Source organism: Ambystoma mexicanum, chromosome 8 (genome assembly GCF_040938575.1).
Source record: "Ambystoma mexicanum isolate Mex_15411 chromosome 8, UKY_AmexF1_1, whole genome shotgun sequence".
Classification (NCBI taxonomy): domain Eukaryota; kingdom Metazoa; phylum Chordata; class Amphibia; order Caudata; family Ambystomatidae; genus Ambystoma; species Ambystoma mexicanum.
Genome location: NC_090929.1, coordinates 1,024,447,542 through 1,024,471,712, shown reverse-complemented (window position 1 = coordinate 1,024,471,712; position 24,171 = coordinate 1,024,447,542). Strand labels below are relative to the sequence as shown.

General features: G+C 47.2%; 1 protein-coding gene across 2 annotated transcripts in view; it reads right to left on the bottom strand.

Moving 5' to 3' along the window:
* The window catches only part of KAT6B (lysine acetyltransferase 6B), a 1,467,124-nt gene that overhangs the window by 725,049 nt on the left and 717,904 nt on the right, over positions 1-24,171 (bottom strand). For both annotated transcript variants that reach the window (XM_069610967.1, XM_069610966.1), the window contains exon 9: positions 24,053-24,168. In XM_069610967.1, coding sequence (XP_069467068.1) covers positions 24,053-24,168 — 116 coding nt within the window. The remainder of the gene's footprint in view (positions 1-24,052; positions 24,169-24,171) is intronic.

Below are 24,171 nucleotides of genomic sequence, written 5' to 3'. Positions count from 1 at the left end.
ATAACCAAAAGGAACAGTTAAAAAATCACATAAAAATACATGTGGGAAAAGGGTCTCACTCTTTCCAGGTTCAAAAAATCAAGCCCTCAAAATCCAGCAAAGTTGCTGGGGGTCTCTTAGGTAGAGGGAATTAGCACATTTCTGAGAATTCTCCCTAACAGTTATTTGCTTAGACGTGAGGAGCTGAAACTGCGAAGTGCCACTGAATAGAAGTTGGTCCTTTTCGGTCGCCGACCATCCCGTTGCAGTGCAGGAGTCCTCCAGATGTCCTCCCTCTTGTCCCCACGACGGAGGCCCAGGAACACGGAATCTGCAGAGCTGCACAGGAACAGAAGCCCACCAAAGCCCTTTTCTTCTAACCAAAGGTACTGTACAGTCTAAGAGAACTTCCCTCCTGTTGTAACCTTACTTGTTCTCTGCTGACACCCGTCTTGCTTGCTCTGTAGATTTCCTAACAGCTTCTTTTCTTCAAACGCCTAAACAGCTTGTGGCCCTGCTTTGATTTCTTCTTTTCTATAAAGACTTCTAAAACATTGTGCAAGACTTTTAATTACCTGCAAGAAGTGCTTCAGCTCACCTAGACTTTTGCCCAATTGACTTTGGCCTAACCAGGCTCCCTGAATAACTTCTTCCCTCTGACATTGTTTTGTCTCCCTTCCAGGAAGGGGTTAACTAACTTTGCACTGGGGTTACCAAAAGTACTTACCTGCTTCAGAATATTTGTGTGATATCTTGTTTTGTTATAATAACCTTTTTCTTTGCCGAACTCTTAAGTCCGATTTTAAATGCAAACAGTGGTACAATAATCGCCTCAGTGTCCTAGTTACTAAAGTCACCTGAGGGTGTAGGCAGTGTCTGTGTGACATCCCAAAAGGGTATTTACTGATTTAGAAATATTAAGAGTGTGTATTTTGGAGTGTATTTGTGTGTTACTATCATATTGCCCCCTTCTGAAGAAGGCTTACTCAAACTGACTGTTAAATGAATAATTGTTTAATCAAGAAATCTTGTGTGGAAGAGTTTATTTGAATACTTCTCACTGTGAATCTCTGTGCCAAAGCTCACATTGACCCCTCTTGAGATAAGCCTGGCTGCTCAACATGCTACCAACCTGTGTAATACAGACTTATACCAAAAGGTATATTGCCAGGAGGTCAGGGTTATTTTAGTGCACCCACAGGGTACTGCATACAATCTTGCCTAACAACCGTGCACCGCACAATGGCTTAAGGTCCCAGGGTATTGTGGTATTGCAGCCACGCAAGGCCTCAGCAGAGCATTAAAAGGCTCAAAATGCAGGAGTCCTGATCGATTGGAAGGAAGGGTAAGACATGCATTACTTACCGTAATAGCATTTCTGATGATTGTATCTGCTTAGATCCACATTCTGTGCATATAGTCAGACATCCAGTGGTAACCGCGGAATATTGCATCTCGTCTTTCGGGGACCAAAAGGGGACGTCGGCATAGGCGTGTCTGTAACACTATCCCTATCGTGACATGTAGTGTACCCAAAATCCCTCACGCGCCGAGGTCCCTCCGATTCTATTTTTTCTGCCATGAGGGAGCCCAAGGCTATAGTGAGTGAGTACATAAAGAGAGAAAGTAGTAAGACGTCTATGTTCCCCGCTCGGGGTGGAAGGAGGTAGGGAGGGTGCATGTGAATCTAAGCAGATACAATCATCAGAAATGCTATTACGTTAAGTAATGCATGTCTTCTGATGCTTGTTAATCTGCTTAGAATCACATGCTGTGCATAGACTAGCGAGCAGTACCCAGAGTTGGAGGTGGGTTGTGAGAAGGCATAGTAGAGAAAAGAGGTCTTACTACTGCTTGTCCCACCTGAGAATCAGACCTAGAAAGTGTGTCTAGGCAATAGTGTTTTGTAAAGGGGTGTCCAGAACTCCAGGTTGCCGCTTTGCAAATGGACTCAAGGGGAACATTTGCAATGAATGCTTTGAATGCCCCAGTGCCCCGAGTAGAATGTGCTCTAGGCTTCAAGGGCAGTCTCTCTTAGCAAGAGAGAAACAGTGTGATGCATTTGACAATCCACCTTGAGATAGCCGATTTAGAGAAAGGATCCCCTTCTCTACCAGCTGCCACAAACAAAAAACTGTTTAGTTTTCCTCAGTGGTTTAGTTCTTTCCAGGCAGAACAGGACTGCCCTGCGCACATCTAGTGTGTGTAGGCTTCTTTCGGCCATTCTAGTGGGATTCTGGCAAAAGGTAGGTAGTTCAATTGATTGGTTCACATGGAACTTTGACATGAATTTAGGCGCAAATCTGGGGTGAGTGCGCAGAACTACCTTATCCCTGTGGACTATAACAAAGGGGTCTAGAACAGAAAGTGCCTGTATTTCGCTAACCCTTCTAATAGAAGTGCTAGCCACTAGGAAAGCCGTTTTATAGGTCGGGTCTTTCAAACTTGCTTTATGCATAGGCTCAAAGAGAGCTCCCATGAGCCTGGTCAAAACCACATTTAGGTCCCATCCAGGAGCTGGGTGAGAAATTGGAGGATAAATCCTCTTAACCCCTTCCATAAAGGCTTTAATCACCAGTATCTTCCACCACAACACTTTTCGTTGTGATGTGGTGTAGGCTGACAGAGCAGCCAGACGAACCTTTAAGGAATTGAAGACTAACCCAGTGTCCAACAGATGGGTTAGGTACAGCACAATGTGTGTGGGTGAGCAATTGATGGCATTGACGCCCTTGGAATTGCACCAGATGACAAAACATTTCCTTTTGCTGGCATAGCAATAACGTGTGTTTGGTTTCCTTGCTTCCCAGAGTATGTCCATGCACCTCTGAGGGAGCTGTAGGTGTCCAAACTATTACCCCAGGAGCCAAGCTGCTAATTTCAGAGTTTGTGGCCATGGGTGTAGGGTCTCCCCCTGTTCTGAGACAACATGTTGTACGGGCAGGGTAGTTTCACTGGTGGGGAAAGAGACATTTCCATCAGGTGAGCGAACCAGGGTTGGCGGGCCCACATGGGGGCCACCAGAATCATGGTAACTGGTTCCTGGTGCATCTTGTTCACCATCTTGTTGAGAATGGGAGTCGGGGGGAGTGGGGAGGGGAGGGAAGTGTAGACAAATTTCCCTGACCATGTTATCCAGAGACTGTTCCCCTTGGATAGGATTTGGGGGTACCTGGAGGCGTAGTCTTGGAATTGGGCGTTCTCCTGAGTAGCGAACAGGTCGATTTCTGGGAAACCCCATTCTGCAAAGACGTTGGACACAATGTCTTTGTGTAGCCGCCATTCGTATTCTTCGGGCAGAGGGAAATCTCTGCTGAACATGTCTGCCAGAAGATTGAGTTCCCATGGAACATGTTGGAACAACAGAAACATCTTGTGTTTGAGAGCCCATATCCAAATGTTTTTGGACAGCTTGGATGTGCGCCCCTGTTTGTTCAGGTAATACATGGCTGTAGCACTGTCTGTTAGAATCAGCACTGTCTTGCCTTGTAGTTGCACCTGAAAGGCCTTCAAAGCCTTGAACACCGCTAATAGCTCCAGTAAGTTTATATAGTTGGACGCTACTTGAGGGGACCACACTCCGTGCGCCGTCTGCTGAAGCAGGTGAGCGCCCCCCAACCCCGTGAGAGACGAGTCTGTAGTGAGAGTGGCTTCCACTGCAGGGGTGGTGAAGGTCTTCCCATTCAAGAGGTTTTCTCTTGACCACCACTGCAGAGAGAGAACGAGGGCTGACGAGACAAGTACCAGATCTTCCCCTTGTCCGCTGGCCTGACACCACTGGCTGTTGAGCCACTCTTGCATGGGACGCATGCGCAGCCGTGCGTGGGGAACCAAGTATATGCATGATGCCATCATTCCTAGCAAGCACATGGCCTTGCGCACCGTCACCTACCGACTGGCCACATATTGAGGGATCTGAAAAAGCATGTTCTGAACCCTCTCGGTGGAGGGGAAGACAGGACTGTCTTCCGTCTGAATTAGAGCCCCAGAAATTGTTTTGTTTGACTGGGGACTAGACTGGATTTCTTTTCATTGATTGAGAAACCCAGACTGAAGAGAAGATCCACTGTTTTTTGGGTGTTCGAAAAACATGTGTCGAATGAGTCCCCCGTGATGAGCCAGTCGTCGAGGTAGGGGTAAACTGGGACCAACAGTCCGTGCAGGTGTGCTGCAGCCACTGCCAGGACTTTGGTAAACACCCTTGGCGCTGAGGCAATGCCGAAGGGGAGTACCTTGAATTGGTAATGGCTGTCCTCCATCATGAACCTTAGATATTTCCTGTGCGCTGGCAACATTGAAATATGGAAGTATGCATCTTTCATGTCCAATGTTGCCATGTAGTCCCCCCTGTTTCAGCAATGGGAACACCTCCTGTAGTGTTACCATGCAAAACGTCTGGGGTTTTATGAACTTGTTCGCTGGGCGCAGGTCTAGAACAGGGCGCATGGTGAGGTCCTTTTTGGGTACAAGGAAGTACACTGAATAAATACCCTTGTTTACCAGAAGAATAGGGACGGCTTCTATGGCGTCCTTTCCCAGCAGAGCTTCCGCCTCTTGATTCAGGATCTCCAGATGGTCCGGTGAAAGGTGCTGTGAGTGCGGCGGTCTGAATTGTGGAGGTCGGGCGAATTCCATGCAGTACCCGTGGGTGACCGTCTTCATGACCCACTGGTTTGAAGTTATCCCCTCCCATGCCATGAGGAAAGATGTTAATCGCCCCCACACCAGGGTGACATAAGAAGGGACCTAGATCTGGTGGTCATTTCTGACCAGAGGCTGTGGCTCCTCTGGCAATGGGGCCTCTACCTCTGCCTTTGCCGCGTTTCAGAACCCTTGAAGGGTAGTCTGCGGGGCTTCCCGAAGTTTGTCCTGTGTTGAAGTTCCCTGTGCCATAGTTGTTTTGACCAGCACGGGCTTGCCCTCGAAAGGACCGCCGAGAGTTATTACCTCTCTGTGGGGAAGGTTTCTGTGTGATCTGTTGCAGAGACTTAAGAGTCTCATGCTCTTTCTTAGCTGTTTCCAAGGCCTCATCCACCACTTTCCCATAGAGGTTAGATTCCTCAATGGGCTTATTGATGAGGGAGGCTTGTGTTTCCGGTTTAAAACCTGAAGTACGCAGCCAAGCTTGTCTTTTAAGTAGGGTCCCTTGGGCCAGAGACCTGCCTGCTGTTTCCGCAGTGTCCAGTGTGTTTTTGATCACATGCTGGTTAACTTTTCTTCCCTCGATTACAATTGAGAGAAGCTTAGATTTGGCAGGTTCAGGAACCTCTTGGAGGCTTTCCTGGAGCAGGTTCCACGGAGCGTCAGCATAGCTTGCCAATAGAGTGGTATTATTGGCAATCCGCGTAGTGTATGCGGCAGCCGAAGTGACTCGTTTGCCTAGAGCATACAGTCTTTTGGATTCCTTGTCCAGAGGTGATTCCCCCGTGGCAAGGGGTACTCCTGCCCTTTTCCGGGTGGTAGTCACTACCAATGAATCTGGGATGGCGTGCCCTCTGATGTATAGAGAGTCGGAAGGGGAAGGGCGAAATAGTTTTTTCCACTCCTGGGTTCACTGCCCGAGTTTGAGCTGGTGATACCAATGAGGGGGCCAACCTTCTCTTAATAGAAGGAGGGGGGTGGCTTGGCAAGATGGAGGCTTCTCCTTAAGGATATCCTCTACAAAATCCTGCTTAGGCACAGCCTCTTGAGTGGAAATTTGAAAGTGTTCAGCTGCTTTTTTCAAAATGGAGTTGAAGGCCATTTGGTCATCCACAGATGAGGCCTGGCGAGCCGGAGTGGACCGAGGAGAATCTAGGCACAAAACATCAGTGTCCTGATCTTGCTGTGTCCATGGTTCTGTTCCTTCCTGCTGGGTTTCTTCCCAGTTGTCTGTGGTACCCTGCTGTTCCTCCTCATAATTTCTCTCTAGTCCATTTAGAGGACCCAGACGGGCCTACGGGTGGAAAAACGTTTTCCGTTCTACGGCGCCAAAAAGAGTCTTAGAGTCTCGGAAAGAGGCTCTTGACTATCTTCATACGTATCTTAAGAATCAGGATCCCAAACCGCATCTGAAGATTTTTCCGCGGCTTGTGCCATGACTTTAGGCGGAACCGGGGTAAGACCCACCACTGCCGTAATTCTTCTGATGCTGTCTTCGTAATCGCCAAATTGGCGTGAGACAGTTGCTTCGATGGTCTATCGGTAGGTGTATTACCTTCCGCGGCGCTAGAGGGCCTAGCGGTTGGTTTCTCAGGTAGATGCTTAGTCGTAGTTTTCGGGCCTACCGCGTGCTTCGGGACCGTCGCAGCATCGGATTTCCACGGTTCGACGTGTGAAGTTTTAGGAGTAGCGCCCTTACTTAATTTAGGTTGCCCAGTCGCAAGACACGGATGCAGGGACGGCTTTGTATCTGAGGGATCCGAGGAAACCGCCGAAATTTGTCGGCCCTGTTGGCACTTTCACCTTTTTCGGCAAAGACGTCAAAACCGGTGTAGGGGTTATCTTCTTAGTGTCATGCGTTTGTACGGCCCTGTCGCCGGGGGTTGTCCCTGTAGCGAGACCAGAGTCAGGCCTTAAAGGGTCGGGGACGGGCGTGGCGGACCTAGTAATGTCCGCCTCGAGGTCTATAACATCCGCAACTGATGTTTGGTCATCCGAGGTGCCCCCGTCAATCTCAGCTGGTGTGGCGGTGGAGGAAGGGGGTTCCACCCGCAACATACCGTATGCGGCCCACCGCTTTACACAGCGCTCCTTAAGGGTTTTAGGCCGAAGGAGCTTGCAGGCGCACACCGCTTTTCGTCATGCTCTAGGGGGAGACAGGCGTTGCACGTCCTGTGTTTGTCCTTCCAAGGATATCTGACCCTATACTTAGGGCAGAATCTAAAAAGGAGTCCTTTCCATAGCTAAAGGGAAAGATGACCAGACCAAAAGGGTAAAGGGGGGGAAAGGAGTAAAGACATACCAACAATATGGCCTCCCCGACCCCACGCTCCCTACTGTACAGGTCGGCCACAGGGCCCGACAACGTGGAAAATCCGGCCGCCAGATCTTAGGCGCCGAAATCCACAGCCGTAGACGAATCCCCTGCAGTCTTCGTCGAAGATGTTATTGTGACCGAAGTGACTTAACGGGGAATAAACGACAAGTCGGTATAAGAAACAATGTCTCTTTTGTAAGAGCTCCGCTATAGGGCAAGCAGTTATCTGGGCGGAAAAAAACAATCTGAGGGACCTAGGCGAGTGAGGGATTTTGGGTACACTACACGTCACGATAGGGATAGTGTTACAGACACGGCTATGCAGACGTCCCCTTTCAGTCGCCGAAAGACGAGATGCAATACTCAACTGTTACCACTGGATGTCGGACTATATGTACAGTATGTGATTCTAAGCAGATTAACAAGCATCAGAACAGCAGGCTCCAGTCACACAGCAGGCTCTCCAGACAAACGTTTCAGCCGTGAGTTCTACATCTTCCTCTTCCATTTTGGTTCCAGTGGTCGACTACCTCTTCAGCTTCCAGGATCGGACTTTTGTAAAGGAACCCAAACAGTCGGGCAACATTCAAACTTGGGGAGCTGGCAGTCCTTTCAGGAGAGCCAGCCTTCCAGTTTGAACTGGATTGCAATGGGTTATTGATAATGCGCTTACATTGTAATTCTCGCAGTCAGGCTGGAAGACAAAGGGTTGCAGAGTTTTGGACTACTCCTTAGCTTCCTGCCTTCACAGAAACTCTGGAGACAGGACGGAGAATACACAGGATTCCCGCCGAAGATAAAAATCAAACAAAGGAATTTCCCGGCCTAGGGGTCAGGGGAAGGAACAAGAAAGGACAAGAAATGCTAAAATGGTGAAACAAGACTGGCCATTTTGGTAAAATGAGCACCCACGGGTGCCTTTACCCGGGCTGTGTTAACAGCGCTCAGCAAAGGTGCCAAGAACTAATAAAAAGGTTCACTGCCACCAGCCATTAAAAGGTAAGTTTGTCCTTGTAACATAAATGTAACATTTAAAATGAGAAAGGGGATACTCCGTATCTCTCCAGCACTCCACATATGTGGGGGTGGGGGGTGCTGGTCTCGCCTAATAAAATGTAAAAGGGATCCAGAGACCATTTCTACCCTTGGGAATTATAATTCTCCATCTAGGATGGATAGCTCAGGGGCAATGCGCTTGTCTTGGAAGCAAGATGACGGGGAGCATCACAGGTTCGATCCCCAGGTCCGCGCTTAACCTCTGGGTATTAAGCGCGTTATAAATAACCCATTAAAATTCCAATTCCCACAAAGTTAGCAAGAGAAAGTTAAAAGTGGAGCCTCCGGGGCAACCCAGCAATAATAGGCACTTATTGCCAAAAATATGTCAAAGAGGATAATCTTTTTAAATACACTATGAGAATCTTAAAAATGACACCCATATAAAGAGTAAACAATTCTTTGAGTGTGGAAAAAGGTTTACACTCAGAGGTATAAGGAAAAATAATCCACCAGTAAAAGCAAAAGGTGCTGGGTTGACCGATGTCAGGAAGATTTATCATTGCTATGAAAATCTCATCGAACACTCTCGCTCCGAAGATAGAAGTTGAGATCTCCTTTGCCTTCTCTTCAATTACTCAGTTCTTTGGGGTTCTCTCTCTCTCTGGTTGTCGTCCTTTTTTATAAGAAAAGAATCACTTCCTCCTTTATCATTATCTAACTATTTCAAAAGGAAGTGCTCTCAGCCCTTTGATTTTCACAATCCTTTTCCTACCTACTTCCATTAACTCACTTTTTACTTTATTAAAGTTCCAGTTTTATTCAAGGTGGAAATTAATTTCCTCAACACAATTCTCTTAAATACACACAGTTCGCTAGAATGGGTATTTCAATGGGGAATGCCCTTCCCTTGAAGCACCTAAAACTTTCTTATTATTTTCACAACTGCACAGAACGGTATTGACCTCTGGACTTTCTCTGTCTTTTCCTTTATCCATGGTGTACTCTCCTGCAAGGTATTGGGGGAACTTTTTAACTTCGCTTTAGAAAGGGGTATGGGTCATCCATTTTCCATTATTCGACAATTTCAGATTGGAATTTCAATCCCCATGTTTCTCTTACTCTTCTTCCTACCCCTGGTTTACTCGCCTGCCAGAGTGTTACAACTGACTTATTTGGGTGTGGGTCCCAGACTCGCGTATTGCCTGGTTCACTATCTTAACAAGGCTTTTCCACCTTTTATTCACTCCGTTGTATCCAAAAAACAATGCTTTTCATATGTTGGATCACCAATCCTTTCTTAACAATGTCTGTCAGTTTTACTTCTCTTGCTTTGGCTCTTGGTAATGTGACTCAATGTTCCTATCAGTTTCACTGTCCTTCCTTGGACTCGTAACGATGTTTGGATAGGCATCAACTGTTTCACTTCCTTCTCTTGGGCTCTTGCGCACTGTGTATTGTAAGTGGCATTCACCCTAAAGCGCCCCGGTAACCCGTTCACTCTTCCTGGGCTTACCAGTCTTCTGTGGCTGCTTCGGTATTCCTCATGTTTCACCCAAAGTTTCGCTTTAGGTCCGCTCACCAGTGGCGAGTTCTACAAGCGGCTCTGCTTCCGCCTTCCCTCCGTCAGCAGACAGATGCAGCAAACGTCTCCCGGTTTTGCTTCTCTGCATGCCGTGTTGCTCGTCTGCACGTCGTTCCACAGTCTGCTCCTTCCTGGCCTTCTGAACAGTGTCACAACAAGCTAGCTGCAGTGTCTGCCAGTTTCGCTGCTTCTCGGCCTGCTTGTCTCTCCGCTTCTCTTGCTTTTCCCACCTGTGTCCATTTCAAATGTCCCGGTCTCATTTTGCATTCTCCAACGATTGGCAGTGATTTACCACACCTGGTCATCCACATTACTCCATCTTTCTTCCTCGTCTCAGTACTTGGAAGGGGGGTTGGGAGGAGGGGTGGTTACAGGCAAACCGAGTTTGTTAGAACAACCTGGGAATTCGCCATCCACATTACAATAAGCCATAATTGAGTGTTGCAAAGGTACATGGCTGTTACTGAGAGGTATATCTGAAGGGTTGTTTTTAGTCAATAGCTCTCTGCCTCCCTGGAGTTTGTCCTCCCATACGTGGTCTTGCCGCAAATAGCCACCCCCACGGTCAGAGTCAGGTGGCTTCTGCCTTTCCCTGGCCACATGAGAGAAGCTTCCCTCCAGTGAATCAGTGATTAGGCCATCTGATCTGTCACAGTAGACAAATTGGAGGGACCGCCGTTAGTTCCATCTAGTCAGAGAACCAGTACCTGGCTGGCCACCATCGGCCAAATAGATGGGCACGCAATTGAACCAAAAATACCCTGTTTAGAGTGAAAAGAGAGCCTGCTTGTTGATGTGAACGGACGTTAGCCACAGAGCTCAATAGCGGCTCTGCCTACACAATACTCACCCCATTTGGAGGAGTTTGATAAAATGGTGTTGCTGTATCAATTATCTGGCCTGACAGAGCAGCATAACCCTTATACATCAATGGTGTGATCCATATGGGTGTCACCATTGTGCCAGGTATCTGCAGGCACCAGCCTCCTGTGACCTACTTCTGCACTTGGCCAGTGTTCATTGAAATTTCCATGCAACAGCCTCTTTCTATGGCAACAACTTTTGTTAGTCCACCCAGACCCTGCTTTAGGTCTTCATCCCTTGCCAGTTTCTAAACCCTGCCTTGCCCTGCCTCCCCTGGTTTTCCTTGTGCTACGTTTTGCCTAAGGTGGGTCTCCTCTCCACCTGACATGTCCTGCTTTAGGTTTTCTCAACCCAGTTTTCTTCTGCGCATGCCTCAGCTTCCCTTGTCATTCCTGGTTCTGGATACCCCTCCCTACCAGTCCCGTTCCCCCCCCAATCTCCCCAACTGCACCTAGTACCCCCCCTTGGCTCATCTTATCCAAACTTATCATACCCATGTCCTTGCTTAACCTACAGTCTGCAGGTATGGTGTCTGAAGCCTCAAAGGTGTGGCCTCTCTGGAGGTGAACCAACAGTGCTAGCCGACCATGTCCGGGGATCGACCTTGCATGATTGACATGTTATTTGAGTGGTTCGCATATACATGCCACACGCAGGTGTAAACTGGTGCCTGCCAACTAAGTATCGGGGACTGTCGGAGCAATGTCGCATCAGGATTCTGAGCAATCCTCCCATCCATCCGGGTGTTCGTGAGTGAGCACAAGGTATACTGGATACACCAGCATGAAGAGGAGAATACTCCCTGCAAACCCTGCTACCAATCGACTGTGTGTGTTATAATATGACCACCTGCTTGCCGAGGTAAGCGTTACACTGACTCCAAGTAATGTGGTCCGTGGGTACAGCACAGTGGGGGTTGGCGCAATTCCCCTGAGCGACTTCGGGCCCATGTCCGGTAGACCCTATTGCACAGGGTCCTCCTTGTACCCCCTCTCACAACAGGCAGGTAAAATGCTTTTAGGAACGTTTTTCTAAAGTCCAACTGGTGTGCGACTTCATAAGACATCTCTAGGTATTAGGGACACAACTCTTAATACAGGCTACACAGGTCAGCAGAGTGGCTGAGCAGCCAGGCTCATTTTACGAGGGAGTTATGTGAGCTGTAGAGCAGTACAGTGAATTAAGTAAACACAGGGATCCAAGTAAACACTTACTCACAAAGTTATATTAAAATATATTTATACATAAACAAGGCACACACACAAATCTAATATGCAACAACATTCAATATGAAATGGAATCAAGTTATATAAGGAACAATAATGGAGGATAGTAACTTTCTATGTTGAAGCCCGCCATAGCCAAAACTCACAAAGGACTCAGATCTTTTCTAAAGTATAGAGTAAAATCCCAGAAGGAACGGACAAACGAAAAATTGAGAAAAAAGACAGGAGCCATTTTGAGAAAATTGTCACCCATGGGTGCTGTAATGCGGCTGAGGATGCAGCCTGCTAGTAACCTGCACAAAAAAGGTAATAAAAAATAACCACTGCCACCAGCCAATTAAGTTAGTCAGTATAACAAAAAGTAAAATGTGAACTGGGATAAGGAGTTACTATGTAACCCCCCCCGCCCCCAACACCGCAAGCACCCCACATAAGGTTGTGTGCGCTGGACCAACAAAAGAAAAAGATAATTATCTTACAATTCTTGGGAACTGTAGTTCTCACAAGAAAATGTATTTAAATATTAAGAGAAGTCCAGGGGCACAGAGGGTGCTATGTGTCACTAAGCAAAAAGCAGATGCTTATGTAGTTTACCAAACTCCATAAAACAGTAACAATCAAAATCAAAAATCCCAGTCAGAGAAAAAGAATGAGTGAGTGGTAAGAAGTTCCACTCAGGAGATTAAAATAAAAAATCCAGAGTCCGGCATAAGTGATTGGGGTCTCAGGTTAAAGGGAGTTGGCACAGAAACTGAAAATTCTCCCTAACAGATGCAGGAGAGAGTCCCCGCTGCACAAGATGCCCTTGAAAAACAAAGGGCTGCTTACCTTAGACTTTGGATCCACTTTACTCTTGCTGCACCATAGCTCACACCAAAGGCCTGGCGCCACTCGCCTGCTGAAGAGAGTGTACAGGCAATAATCCATGCATGTCGCAAGAGTGCCACCATGTGGTGGTGGCAAACAAATCAAGCAAAGGCTGTGCATTTCAGCAGTGCAACCCACACAGAGTCAGAACCCAATGGGCATGTGACGCCTTAGGAGTAAGGATTCTTATGGCACAACAAGATGCAGCCAAAGCACACCGCTCCCTCAAGTCGGATGTCGAGGAAGAGTCAGTTGGTTGGGCGGGGCATGCATGTTATGTTAATGCATTTTCTGAAGCCCTTGTTCGCAGTAAGCATCATGGCGCTGGAGGATATCAGGGAAAAGAGGACTTAAAACAGGTATGTTTTCAGCAGCTGGAAGAAACTGAAATAGTCGGGAGTGGCCCAAATCGCAAAGGACAAGGCGTTCCACAGCTTGACCGCTGCAACCGAGAAGAAGCGGCCACCCATACGGGCATGGCAAAACCGAGGGATAATGAGCGGTCTAGCCTTTTCAGATTTTAGTGAGCGGCCCGGAAGGTAGTGTTTAAACTTCTGGAGAAATTCCAGTCCCACACCATAGAAGGCACGCTGGACAATACAGAGGGATTTAACAACATAATCTGCTTCTGAATCGGTAGCCAGTGAAGTGACTGCATAACTGGGGATATGTGCATCCCAAAAGCAGTGTTTGTGGCCACACGAGCTGTGGAATTCTGTAGCAGCTGGAGCCAATGGATGATAGAAGGTGGCTGGGCCAAAAACAGCAAGTTGCAATAATCGAGCTTGCTTGTTACTAGGGGTGGAGGTTTGTCGGGAGAAAGGGCAGAACCTTCTTCAGTACTCAGATAGAAGTTGCCAGATTTGCATATCGAGCTGACTTGAGCGGTGGCAGACAGACTTGGCGAATAGGAACCTGGGGTTCCCAACTACCGGAACAGGTGTAGGGCAGGAGTCCAGCTCAGAGGGCCAGAAGGCAGGAGAGCAGAGCGATATAGGGGAGGAAACTGAGGAAGGGAGATCCTGCTGGGAGGTGGCAGGACCCACCACCAAAACCTCCGTTTTGACCCAGATAAGCTTCAGCCAGTTACTCCCCATCCAGTCGCTCACAGCCGCCAGGCACTCACATAGCGGAGATGCAGTGTCTGGCTTGGCCAGATTCGGACGATGATTTGGGTGTCATCGGCATAGGAGTATGACTGGAAGCCTTGGTAACGGATGAGGAGCAAAAATGGCGAAATGTAGACATTACAGAGTGCGGGGGGCAGGACAGAGCCCACCGGGATGCCACAAGAAGGTTTATGAGCACAGGAGAGAAAACACCCCCAAGAACAGAACCTGGGACCCATCAGTCAAAAATTAGGAGAACCAGGCAAGCACTTGGCCAGAAAGGCCGGCCAGCAGAATGGGATGATCCACAGAATCGAACGCTGCTAAGAGGTCCATCAGGATTAGAGCCCCCGTACCTCCTCCCCTGGTCGACAAGTCTGGTCAGGTCATCCTTAACAGAGACCAATTCGCTTTCCGTTTCCCCTCGCGTGGCCGGAATCCAGATTTAAACGGCTCTAGGAAATGTGATTTCTCCAAGAACCCTGTGTGGGTGTCCAGTTAAAGGATCAATTACAAAAGGTTTGAATGCAAAGAGTGTCAATAGGATCGAAAACCAAAGGTTCGAATTTTTTTTTAAATCATATATTCGTTTGGGTTTTCCGTGTAGGTAAAAAAAAGTGATTTTTACCACAAAAAAGGGGGTTGAGGGGACCCCCCCAAAACAAAAAACAAAATATTTAAATAAATATATTTTTGAACCTTTTGTTTTCGGTCCTTTTGATTCGAACCTATTGTAATTTGAACCTTTTGATTCGAACCTTTGACCTACCACCCCCTGTGTGAAGTGGAGAAATTAGGGAGTCCAGAAGTTTCATCAGGAAAGGAACCAATGAGATCTAGCAGAAATTAGCCAGGATGGCTGGGTCAAGAGGGTTTCTTTAGCAATGGTATAACCCAGGATTCCTTGAGATCAGCGTGATTGACAGCTGTACATAGCCAGGGGGTAATGTGGTCTAGGATCCCCTGCAAAATAGCTAGAGGCATTAGATAGATGGAGAAGCTGATTTGAGGCCCTTTGTAGTTCGGATGATCATTGCTGGCGTAAATACCAGCAAGAAGGACCAGTTCTCTATACTATCAATAGTGGGCTGTTGGTCTCTCTCAATCTGTGGCAGCCCAGTGGTGGCAATAGATTCTCGTATCTGGTTGACTTTAGTAATAAAGTAGTTAACCAAGGCGTCGCACATGGATTGCAACGGAATGAGAACCTCCATAGAATAGCAGGGAGCAAACCAATGAGAAGAGTTCTTTTGGTTTATTTAGTGCCCCTTCAACTTGACTAGTGTAGTATTTAGTTTTAGCCAGGTGGATTGCTTGGCGATAGGCTTTGGAACTCTGTGTGAAAAGAAGTCTGTCCGACAGTGAGTAGGAGGCTCGCCATCTGCGTTCTGACTCGCATTTTGTTTGGCATAGGGTTTTTAAGGTGTTGTCGGACCATGGTTTTGAGGTGTGGGGTTTACCCCTGCACATCTGTAGAGAAGCCAGCGAAGCGGCTACTGTTTTAAGCATGTGCACAACATTTGCCAGATCTATATCCGGAGGATCAACCCGATTGTTTAGTATTTGCAACACAATATCTGTGTGAAGTACTGGACGCCAACCACGTTTAAGTACCTGTCTGTGAATAAGCTGTGCGCAGGGGGTAGGAGTCAGCAACAGAAAAGGCACTGCATAATGGTCGGACCAGAGAATAGGAAACAGTCTTAACGCAGTCACCAAAGAGGGGGAAGAGAAAAGGAGATCCAAAGTGTTGGCATGAGTATGTGTTGGCCCAAGAACTAGCGGTTCAAATTCAGATCATTCATGGCTTCCAGAAATTGCTGTTGTGCGATATTTGATGTGCCAAGAGAGCTCAGATTGAAATCACCCCAAAACGACGAGATGTGAGAATTCCAGATGGAGGAACTGTTTGCATAATGAACAGTCTGACCACAGAGGGCGAAAGATTAAGAATGTGGAGATAAAACCGAATTGGAGATCCTAATGCAGCCAAAGAGGATTTCAGAGTTAGTATTATAATTTAGCAGTAAAGATTTGGCCATCAGGGGGGTTTTAAAGATTATGGCAACACCCCCTGCCTGCTTTACCTACCTTACGATCCAAGATCATAGGTGTCCGGGAGTGCTCGTTTGACTGCAGGTCCAGACGTGTCCTTTAGCCACGTTTCGGTGACAGAGCAGATCGGGCCCTAGACATTGTGCATTCAGTAGTAGGGATATAAGGGCTCCAGTGCTAGTGGCTCTGACAGGCAAAGTGAGGTCAGTGTTAGGTGGAAAAGCAGTGCTACAAACAAGGTGCCCAGGGTCACATCCAACTCGATTAGAGAGTTTAAAAGGAAATAAGTAAAAGTTAGGCAGAGGTGGGCAAATCAACATAAAAGCACTGCAAAAACAAACCCGACTGTTACTCCAGTCGTACTGGATATCCATAGTGCAATAATGCAGCTCTCTCCAAGAGCTGCGAGTGCGGGGAAGGTGCAACACAGAATTGTCTATGGCATGCATTCTGTGGTACTTGGTGGAAAGTCCCAATTAGATCCCACTTTGCAGAACAATCTGGTACAGTCGCTGTTCTGTGGAACATCCCCAGAGCATGGAGGAGAGGGCACAAGTACTTTGCTCCACTATCAACTGCATTCTCAAATCATTGTGGATACAGTTATTCAACAAGTGACCCGTCCAGTAGGTACCAAGCACCCACAGCAAGTCGCTCTTGACAGAAGCTAAGACATCTACCTCGTGCATGGGGGAGGGAGTGGGGGGGGGGAATTTGACAGGACTTGGAATTGCATTGGAAATGGTGACTGCTCACTGAAAGAGTCTGCCAATGTTCAGCCCATGCGTCAACATGCAGATAGGCGTCCTTCAGGTGCAGCGCACAAATACAGTCTACGCCCAGAAAGGCAGACCAGATCTACGCTGGAATCATCATCTTGAACCTTTGCTTGAGCATATTTACTCCCAAATGTTAAGTGTGATGTGCAGACCAACATGGATAGGTTTCAGCACCATGAACAGACTAGTGTAAAACCCTGAACCTCCCCAGAGAACAACAAGTTACTTATGGATGGAAGCTGGGTCAATCAGTGTCAAAACAAACCCTATCACGTTGGATTGTGCTTTGCATTTCAGAATGCTACAGATTGGCGGGCAAAGATCAATCAGAAGGCTTGAGGGCCCATTCAACGAGAGGCATAGCCTCTTTGAAAGCCCTTCAAAGAGGTGTTCCCATCAAATCTGTTTGTGAAGCGGCGACTTGGTCTTCGCTGTAAACATTTTCTAAATTCTATAATCTGGATGCTTCCCACTCTAAAGAGCTTGCTTTTGGTAAAGCAGTGCTGTATTCAGCATTATAATAAGAAATCTACTCCCTCCTTCAAAGAACCTTTACACTGCTTTGGGAGTCTATCTAAGATGAGGAATACATTGGAGGACACTATCCGTTGGAAGAACAAGTTACTTACCAACTGGTAGCGTTCTTTCAACTGGATGTTCCTCCAACGTATTCCTCATTTTAGATGTATTCATCCAGCTTTAGCTGCTTCAGAAATTTCACGGCAGAGGGCGCCGTGCGTCAATGTCAAGTCGAGGTTCCTGGAAGGCCTCCGTTGAGGGTGACGTCATTGGGTATATAAGTAGCAGACGCGGCGCCCGTTGGCCTCAGTTCTGTTTTTCCCCTCTGGCTCTGCTGTATAGATAGTGTAGGTAGCCAGGTATAAGCCTTGCGAGAGTTGAATTGTTAATAACACCGGAAAATCTACAGAGGGGTAGGATGGGAGGGCAATGAGGAATACGTTGGAGGAATATCCAGTCGAAAGAACGTTACCAGTTGGTAAGTAACTTGTTCTTCGAATGGATAGTGTCCTCCAATGTATTCCTCATCTTAGATAGACTCCCAGAGCAGTGTAAAGGTTATTTGGAGGAGGGAGTAGATTTCTTAATATTATATAGCTGAATACAGCACTGCTTTACCAAAAGCAAGCTCTTTATAGTGGGAAGCATCCAGATTATAGAATTTAGAAAATGTGTGAAGCGCGAAGACCAAGTCCCCGCTTCACGAACAGATTTGATTTGAACACCTCTTTGAAGGGCTTTCAAAGAGGCTATGCCTCTGGTTGAATGGGTCCTCAAGCCTTACGATTGATCTTTGCCCGCCAATCTGTAGCATTCTGAAATGCAAAGCACAATCCAACATGATAGCGTTTGTTTTGACAACGATTGACCCAGCTTCCATCCGGTGTAGCCAATGAAAAGTTGATCATCCACTCTAAGCTTGGAGAGCCTAGAAATGTAAAAGCTTAGAGCTCTTCTCGGGTCCAGCCTGTGCAATCTTTCCTCCTTGCTGGGATGAGGTGGAGGATAGAAATGCAGGCAGAATGATCTTCCGATTCAAATGGAAATCAGTCACAACTTTAGGTAACAACGAGGGTTTAACCCTTAGTACAACTCTGTCCTTGTGGGACACAGTATAGGGTGGCCCAGAAGACAGTGCCTGCAACTCGCTCACTCTTAATGCAGATGTTAAAGCAACAAAAAAAACGGTTTTCAACGTTAGTAATCTTAAAGGACATGTGTGCGAAGGTTCAAAAGGTGCACACATCAAAAACTTTAGCACCAGATTAAGCTCCGAAAATGGGACTTGAAAAGGAGAAGGAGGAAACTCATTGGAGAGTCCCTTTAAGAATTGTACTATCAAAGGAATTTTAAAATAGGAACATTCTTCCTAAGAGCGGAAAGCGCTGCAAGATAACCTTTAATGGTCCCAACATTGAGACGTCTATGTGCCAATGATAAGAGGAAGAATAACACTTCTGGAATAGAACACAGAAAAGGATCAACATTCTTTTCCCTGCACCAGTTGCAAAACTTCTTCCAGCGGCAACAGTACAAAGATTTTGTTGCTGGCCTTCTCGCCGCTAGCAACACCTCCGTGATGTCATCTAGAAGGTCCCAATCCTTGTATCTCAGCCTTTCAGATACCAAGCATAAAGGTTGAGAATCCTGACCTCTGGATGTAGAACCTGGCCCTCCTGTGAGATAAGGTCCTCTCTCTGAGGAAGACCTAACGGAGGGCAGATGGACATCTAGAAGGTCCGGGTACCACGTTCTCCTGGCCCAATCCGGGGCAATTAGGATCATGTGGTTTCCGAACCGTCTTAACCTCCTGATGACTTGAGGAATGACGGGGTTTGGAGGGAACGCGTATAGCAGTGGAAAGTTCCACTCCACCACGAATGCGTCTCCTAGGGCTCCTCTCGGGGGAAATTCCCTTGAGCAATACCTTTCGCACTTCCAGTTGATTCCGGTCGCAAACAGGTCTACTTAAGGGGTTCCCCAAAGGGCAAAGATCTCCTGAAGGACTTCCTGAGCCAGTTCCCACCCGCAGGACACAGTACTCTGCCTGCTTAGAGTGTTCGCCGTCATATTCTCTTTCCCTGCTAGATGAATTGCCGATAAGGAGATTCCTTCCTGAATTGCCCAATACCTGAGCCGCATTGCCTCTCTGCACAGAGGTAGTAACCCTACACCTCTTTTGTTTAGGTAATGCATGGCCACTGTGTTGTCCGTCATTATCAGTACATTTTTTTCTCCTGACAGATGGCAGAAAAGCCTTCAGCGCTAGTATGATTGCTCTCAGCTCCAAAAGGTTGATGTGTAGTTTGGACTCCGATGGAGACCCACATCAGCTGATTGTCAGATCGTTGGCATGAGCTCCCCACCCCATGAGTGAGGCGTCCGTCACTACTGTAATCTCCGGCCATGGTTGCCAAAAATGTTCTCTTTTTAGGATGTTCTCTGTGCAAGTCCACCACAGAAGATCCTGACAAACCTTGTTCGGAATCTGAAGGAGATCCGTAATTTGTCCTGAGAATTGGGACGATTGAGTCTTTAGAGCCCATTGAAGGGATCTCATCCTCAGGCGTGCTTCTGACACTAGGAAAATGCAGGATGCCATGAGGCCAAGCAACCTCGAGAAGTCTTGGAGATTTTGAGCATTTTGGAATTTGAAAACCATCTGACGAATGTCTTGAGCCCTCGACTTGGTAGGCGAGCTCTTTCCCAAGGATGTGTCTAATACAGCCCCTATGTACTGGAGCTGTTGGCAAGGGGTCATTTGTGACTTCTTGAAATTGAGGGAGAAGCCCAGTCTGTGGAGGAAGTGGCAGGTGACTTTTAGATTATTCAGGGGTTGCTCGGCAGAACGCGTCCTGATCAACCAATGATCCAGGTAGGGGTAGACGTGAATCCACCCTATCCTGAGGTGTGCTGCCATCACTACCATCAACTTGGTGAAGACCCTTGGGCGGAAGTCAACCCGGATTGTAGGACTCGAAACTGATGATGAGTCGCCAACCGCAAATCTCAGGTATTTCCTGTGCTTGAGATGGATTGGCACATGAAAAATGACACCAACCAATCCTGAAGTGGAAGGGCCCGACGGATCTGAGAAAGAGTAACCATCTTGAACTTGTCCTTCCGGAGGAGCTTGTTGAAGCCTTTTAAGTCCAAGATGGATCTCAGTCCTCCGTCCTTTTCGGGAATCAAAAAATATGGGGAGCACCATCCCTTGTTCCTCTCCACTACAGGCACTGATTCTATATCACCTTTCTCTAGCAGTGTTAAGAATTCCTGCTGTAGGAGCGGGTCAGGAAACTTCAAAGACTGTCTCCCCGGTGGATTGCTTTGAGGTTGCTTTAGAAAAGAAGGCAGTAACCTTGGACTATTATTTCTAGAGCTCAAATATCTGAAGTAATGGCTCGCCATTCTTGCAGATGCTGGGACAGCCTGCCTCCTACAGGAGTCTTGTGATGAAAGTCCTCAAAGTGGTTTTGTGGCAGTAGCTGCAGCTGCTGATGGTAAAGCAGCTGCAGCTGGCTTAGCACATTTACCTCATCCACCACGAGTGGTTCTTCTCTGGCCTCTTTGACTGGCCATTCCTCTCGCCTTTCCATATGAGGAGTAACAACAATAGGATCGTCCCCTCCAAGATTGTCCTGATGCACGAAAAGGCCGAGGTTGCCTAATAGCAGCTCCTAAAGATTTGTCAGCCACTTTTGAGGTCTGCAACCTCTCAATGATCCCGTCAGTTTGTTGCCGAAAAGGTGAGACCCGTCAAAAGGCATGTTCAAAAGACTGTTTTGCACGTCTGGTGCGAAACCAAATTTTGCAACCATGCAAATCTGCGAATCACTGTGCTAGTGGCCATGGACCTGCTCACGCTATCTGCAGTGCCCAATCCAGACTGAAGGGATTCCTGCATGGCTTCCTTTCCATCTCCAACGATGGTTAGGAATCCTTCCCTTTCCTCCCCTTCTGGTATGTGCTCCGCCGCCATTGCAATGCACTCCGACAGAGTGTACGAATATTTTGCCAAGGTACCTGTGGAGTTGGCCGATTTGAATGCCATACTTCCAGCTCAAAATACCTTGCGTGCCCAACCATCCACACGCTTGGCGTCCCTATCCGGAGGCAAGAGTACGCCACCTTATTTGAAGCTTTGGCTCCCTGGACCACCAGACTCTCGGGAGTGGGGTGTTTGGACAGATAGCCGGGGTTGCTACTAGAAGGGTATTTTGACGTGAGGGACTTTTTCACGGGAGGAATTGAGTCTGGGGTCTCCCAATTTTTGGCCACCCTATTTTGTAAGGCTACATGGAAGGGTAAAATCGGATCTTCAGTGGGGCCATGATCCAATATGTCAGTCAGGTCATCCTGGATGAACTGAGTTGGTGGTTTAACCCATCCTAAATAATCCACCACCTTTGTCATCAGTTGTCTGTATGAAGGACTGGCATGTTTCCCTGGTTCTGGACTGCCAAATTCTGTCTCAAGTGATGTGTCCACTCCACTTGCGTTATGCAAAGTTTCCACTAAATCCCTCATTCTGCTTTCCTCAGAAATTAGACATTCTGGGACATTAGGGGTGCCATACTCTAAGCCAAAAGGAACATCCCCCTCCTCAAACCTTTCTTGTTCTTCAAAAATTGAAGTCAAGGATTTAAAATATTCTTTCCTTGGCAGAGGTTTATACATTTTTTCTGCAGGAGCTGTTACAGTGGAGGTTGAAGGCTTTGTAGTCTTTGCAGCTTTTTCTTTTGCTGCTATTTTGTCAGTTTCTGGCTTAACTGGAGCCTTTGAAACCTTTGTCACTGAAGGCTTCGGGGTCGACGTCGACTAAAGGCGTCAATGGCGTAGACGAAATAGTAGTCGTCGACGGAGCTGGCTTGGAGGGCATTGAGACGCTCTACGAAGGCTCGTGCTCGACTCGAGCAATCTTTATCACTCGAGGTCCTGGAAGGTTCCTGATCTTTTCTCCTTGGATCACCCGCGCTCAAGAGCGCGCGAATGTTGGAACGGTAACGCTCACGGCCGGCTTCCGAGGAAGGCGCTGACCAAGGCTTAGCCATTTCAAAAACCTCCATTTTAACTCTAAATGCATCCCGTTCTTCGGAGGAAGACGTTTTGTGGGGCATTTGATTTTCTTGGGGGATTCGTCAGAAGACGAGGTGGAAGGGGACCGGTGGCGTCTCTTATTAGACTTTTTCATCGAAGACGAAAAGTGGTGGGAACCACTTCGGGACCTAGACCTATGTTTTTGCCTTTCGCGTCGAGGAGATTTCTCCTTATGGGTTCTCGACTCAACGCTTCAGGCTTTTTCGTCAGGTTTTTGACCTACCTGTAGCTTTCCCTTCCTCTCTCGCAAGGCCTTGCCCGTCATTGCCTGACACTTTGTACAGGCCTCCATGTTGTGGTTTTCGCCGAGGCACCACAGACATTCTCGGTGCGGATCCGATACGACATTTTGGAACCGCAGGTTTTACATTTCTTGAACCACAAACGCGGGGTAGTCTGTGTTGACGACATCTTGAATATCTTCTTCACAACAACTGCGTCACAGAACTATCCAGGCACGCAGAGTCTCTGAAGCAAAACGTACTCAGGAAAAACGGAACTGAGGCCAACTGGCGCCGTGCGCGCTACTTGTATACCCGATGACGTCGACTCGACATCAACGCACAGCGCCCTCTGCCAAGAAAAGATTTCCGAAGCAGCTAAAGCTGGATGAATACATCTAAGATGAGGAATATGTTGGAGGACACTATCCATTCGAAGTACCTGTTCTATGGCTCACATCTGGAAAAGCTTCTCAATGTCCTCTGAAACAGGCAGAGTGGATTAGGAGGGGTTTTCAGAATACCAATGGTGTGGTGTTCAGAGAGAATGTTTGTAGTAGTGTGCATAGTGACTCCTCAAGTTAGGACAAACTCTTACTGGTAATGTGATTGAGCAAGGCATTGCAGTGTGTGTGCAAGCTGAAGACCACGAAATGGCAGCCAGGGGATGCACACGGAAAGTCCCTTTGTAGTGGTATAGGTGAGGGGGTGGGGGCTGGAACCTGCCTCAAAAGAGGGGAATACGGGGGGGGGGGCAGTGGAGAATGGAAAAATGACAAGTTAAGGACAGAATAAGTGTGAAAAAAAACTGCTTACTATACGGTTCAATGCCCTATTGCATGGAGAAAGGGACGAAAAGCGTTGCAGGTTGTGATGGTGCAGCATTTGCACACAGCTTCACTTAAAAAATAAAAGGACAATTTGTTTTCGTACTACTAAAAAAAACTCTGGCTCCGTATGATGCAATGTCCCATAAGCATGGAAGACAGGGGACCAAACTTAGCACAATAGGCCAACGCCTGAAACAAGTAGTTTGTCCAAGCTTCAGACCTTCAGATGCATAAGCCATAGTGATACATTTGCCACTTACAAGGGAATCTAGTCTTAAATTCAAGAGAAAACCCTCATCCAGGTTCCAGAAACTAGTCCCAGGGAACTACTACCTTTTCAGAAAGGTCAAATGATTCGGAGCAAACAGATCGATTGAAGATTTGTGAGATCAGCAGCTCTGGACTGATTTGGTTATCTAAACAAAAGGGGTAGATTGAAAGGTGGTAAAATTATCTGATGCAGTGGACCGTGATCTTTTCACTGCAGGCGACACCTTTGATGCAACCAAACGGGAGAAAAAAGGAAGCAGATGTGACTACAAAACACAATGAAAACGGACAATAGTCAGTGCACTTTGAATCCATTTAAAGTCGGTATAGTATGCAATCAAAATTGCTGTAGCACAATTCAAATTTCAACTGGCTGGCAGGAAGGAACTAAGCTGTGAACTTCAATGGGGGTGGGGACAAGGAGCAACAGTTTCTAAGAGCACCACATTCTTGCCAGTCACAAAAGCCTACAATTCTCTTTTAGTTAAGGTGTTGGGTCCATTGTTCCTATGCACAACGTTCAAGTTCTTTTCAGCATCTACCACATATCCAATTTTTTGCCTCACTATATGGAACAATCAATATAGTATGTGGGTTTGATAATCTTACATAGTGAATGCATGCACAAGGGTGGAGAAATCAATCAAGTTGAAAATGTGTAAGACTCAAAGAAGAATGACTAATTAATATGTACCTGGCATATTCCTGAGGGTACGGTGAAGAATACCAGGTCTGGATTTCATACTTCCCAAACTCTATCATGGAAGGGAACCGCCCATGGGAATCAATGCCACGTTTGCATCCAATTTTCTG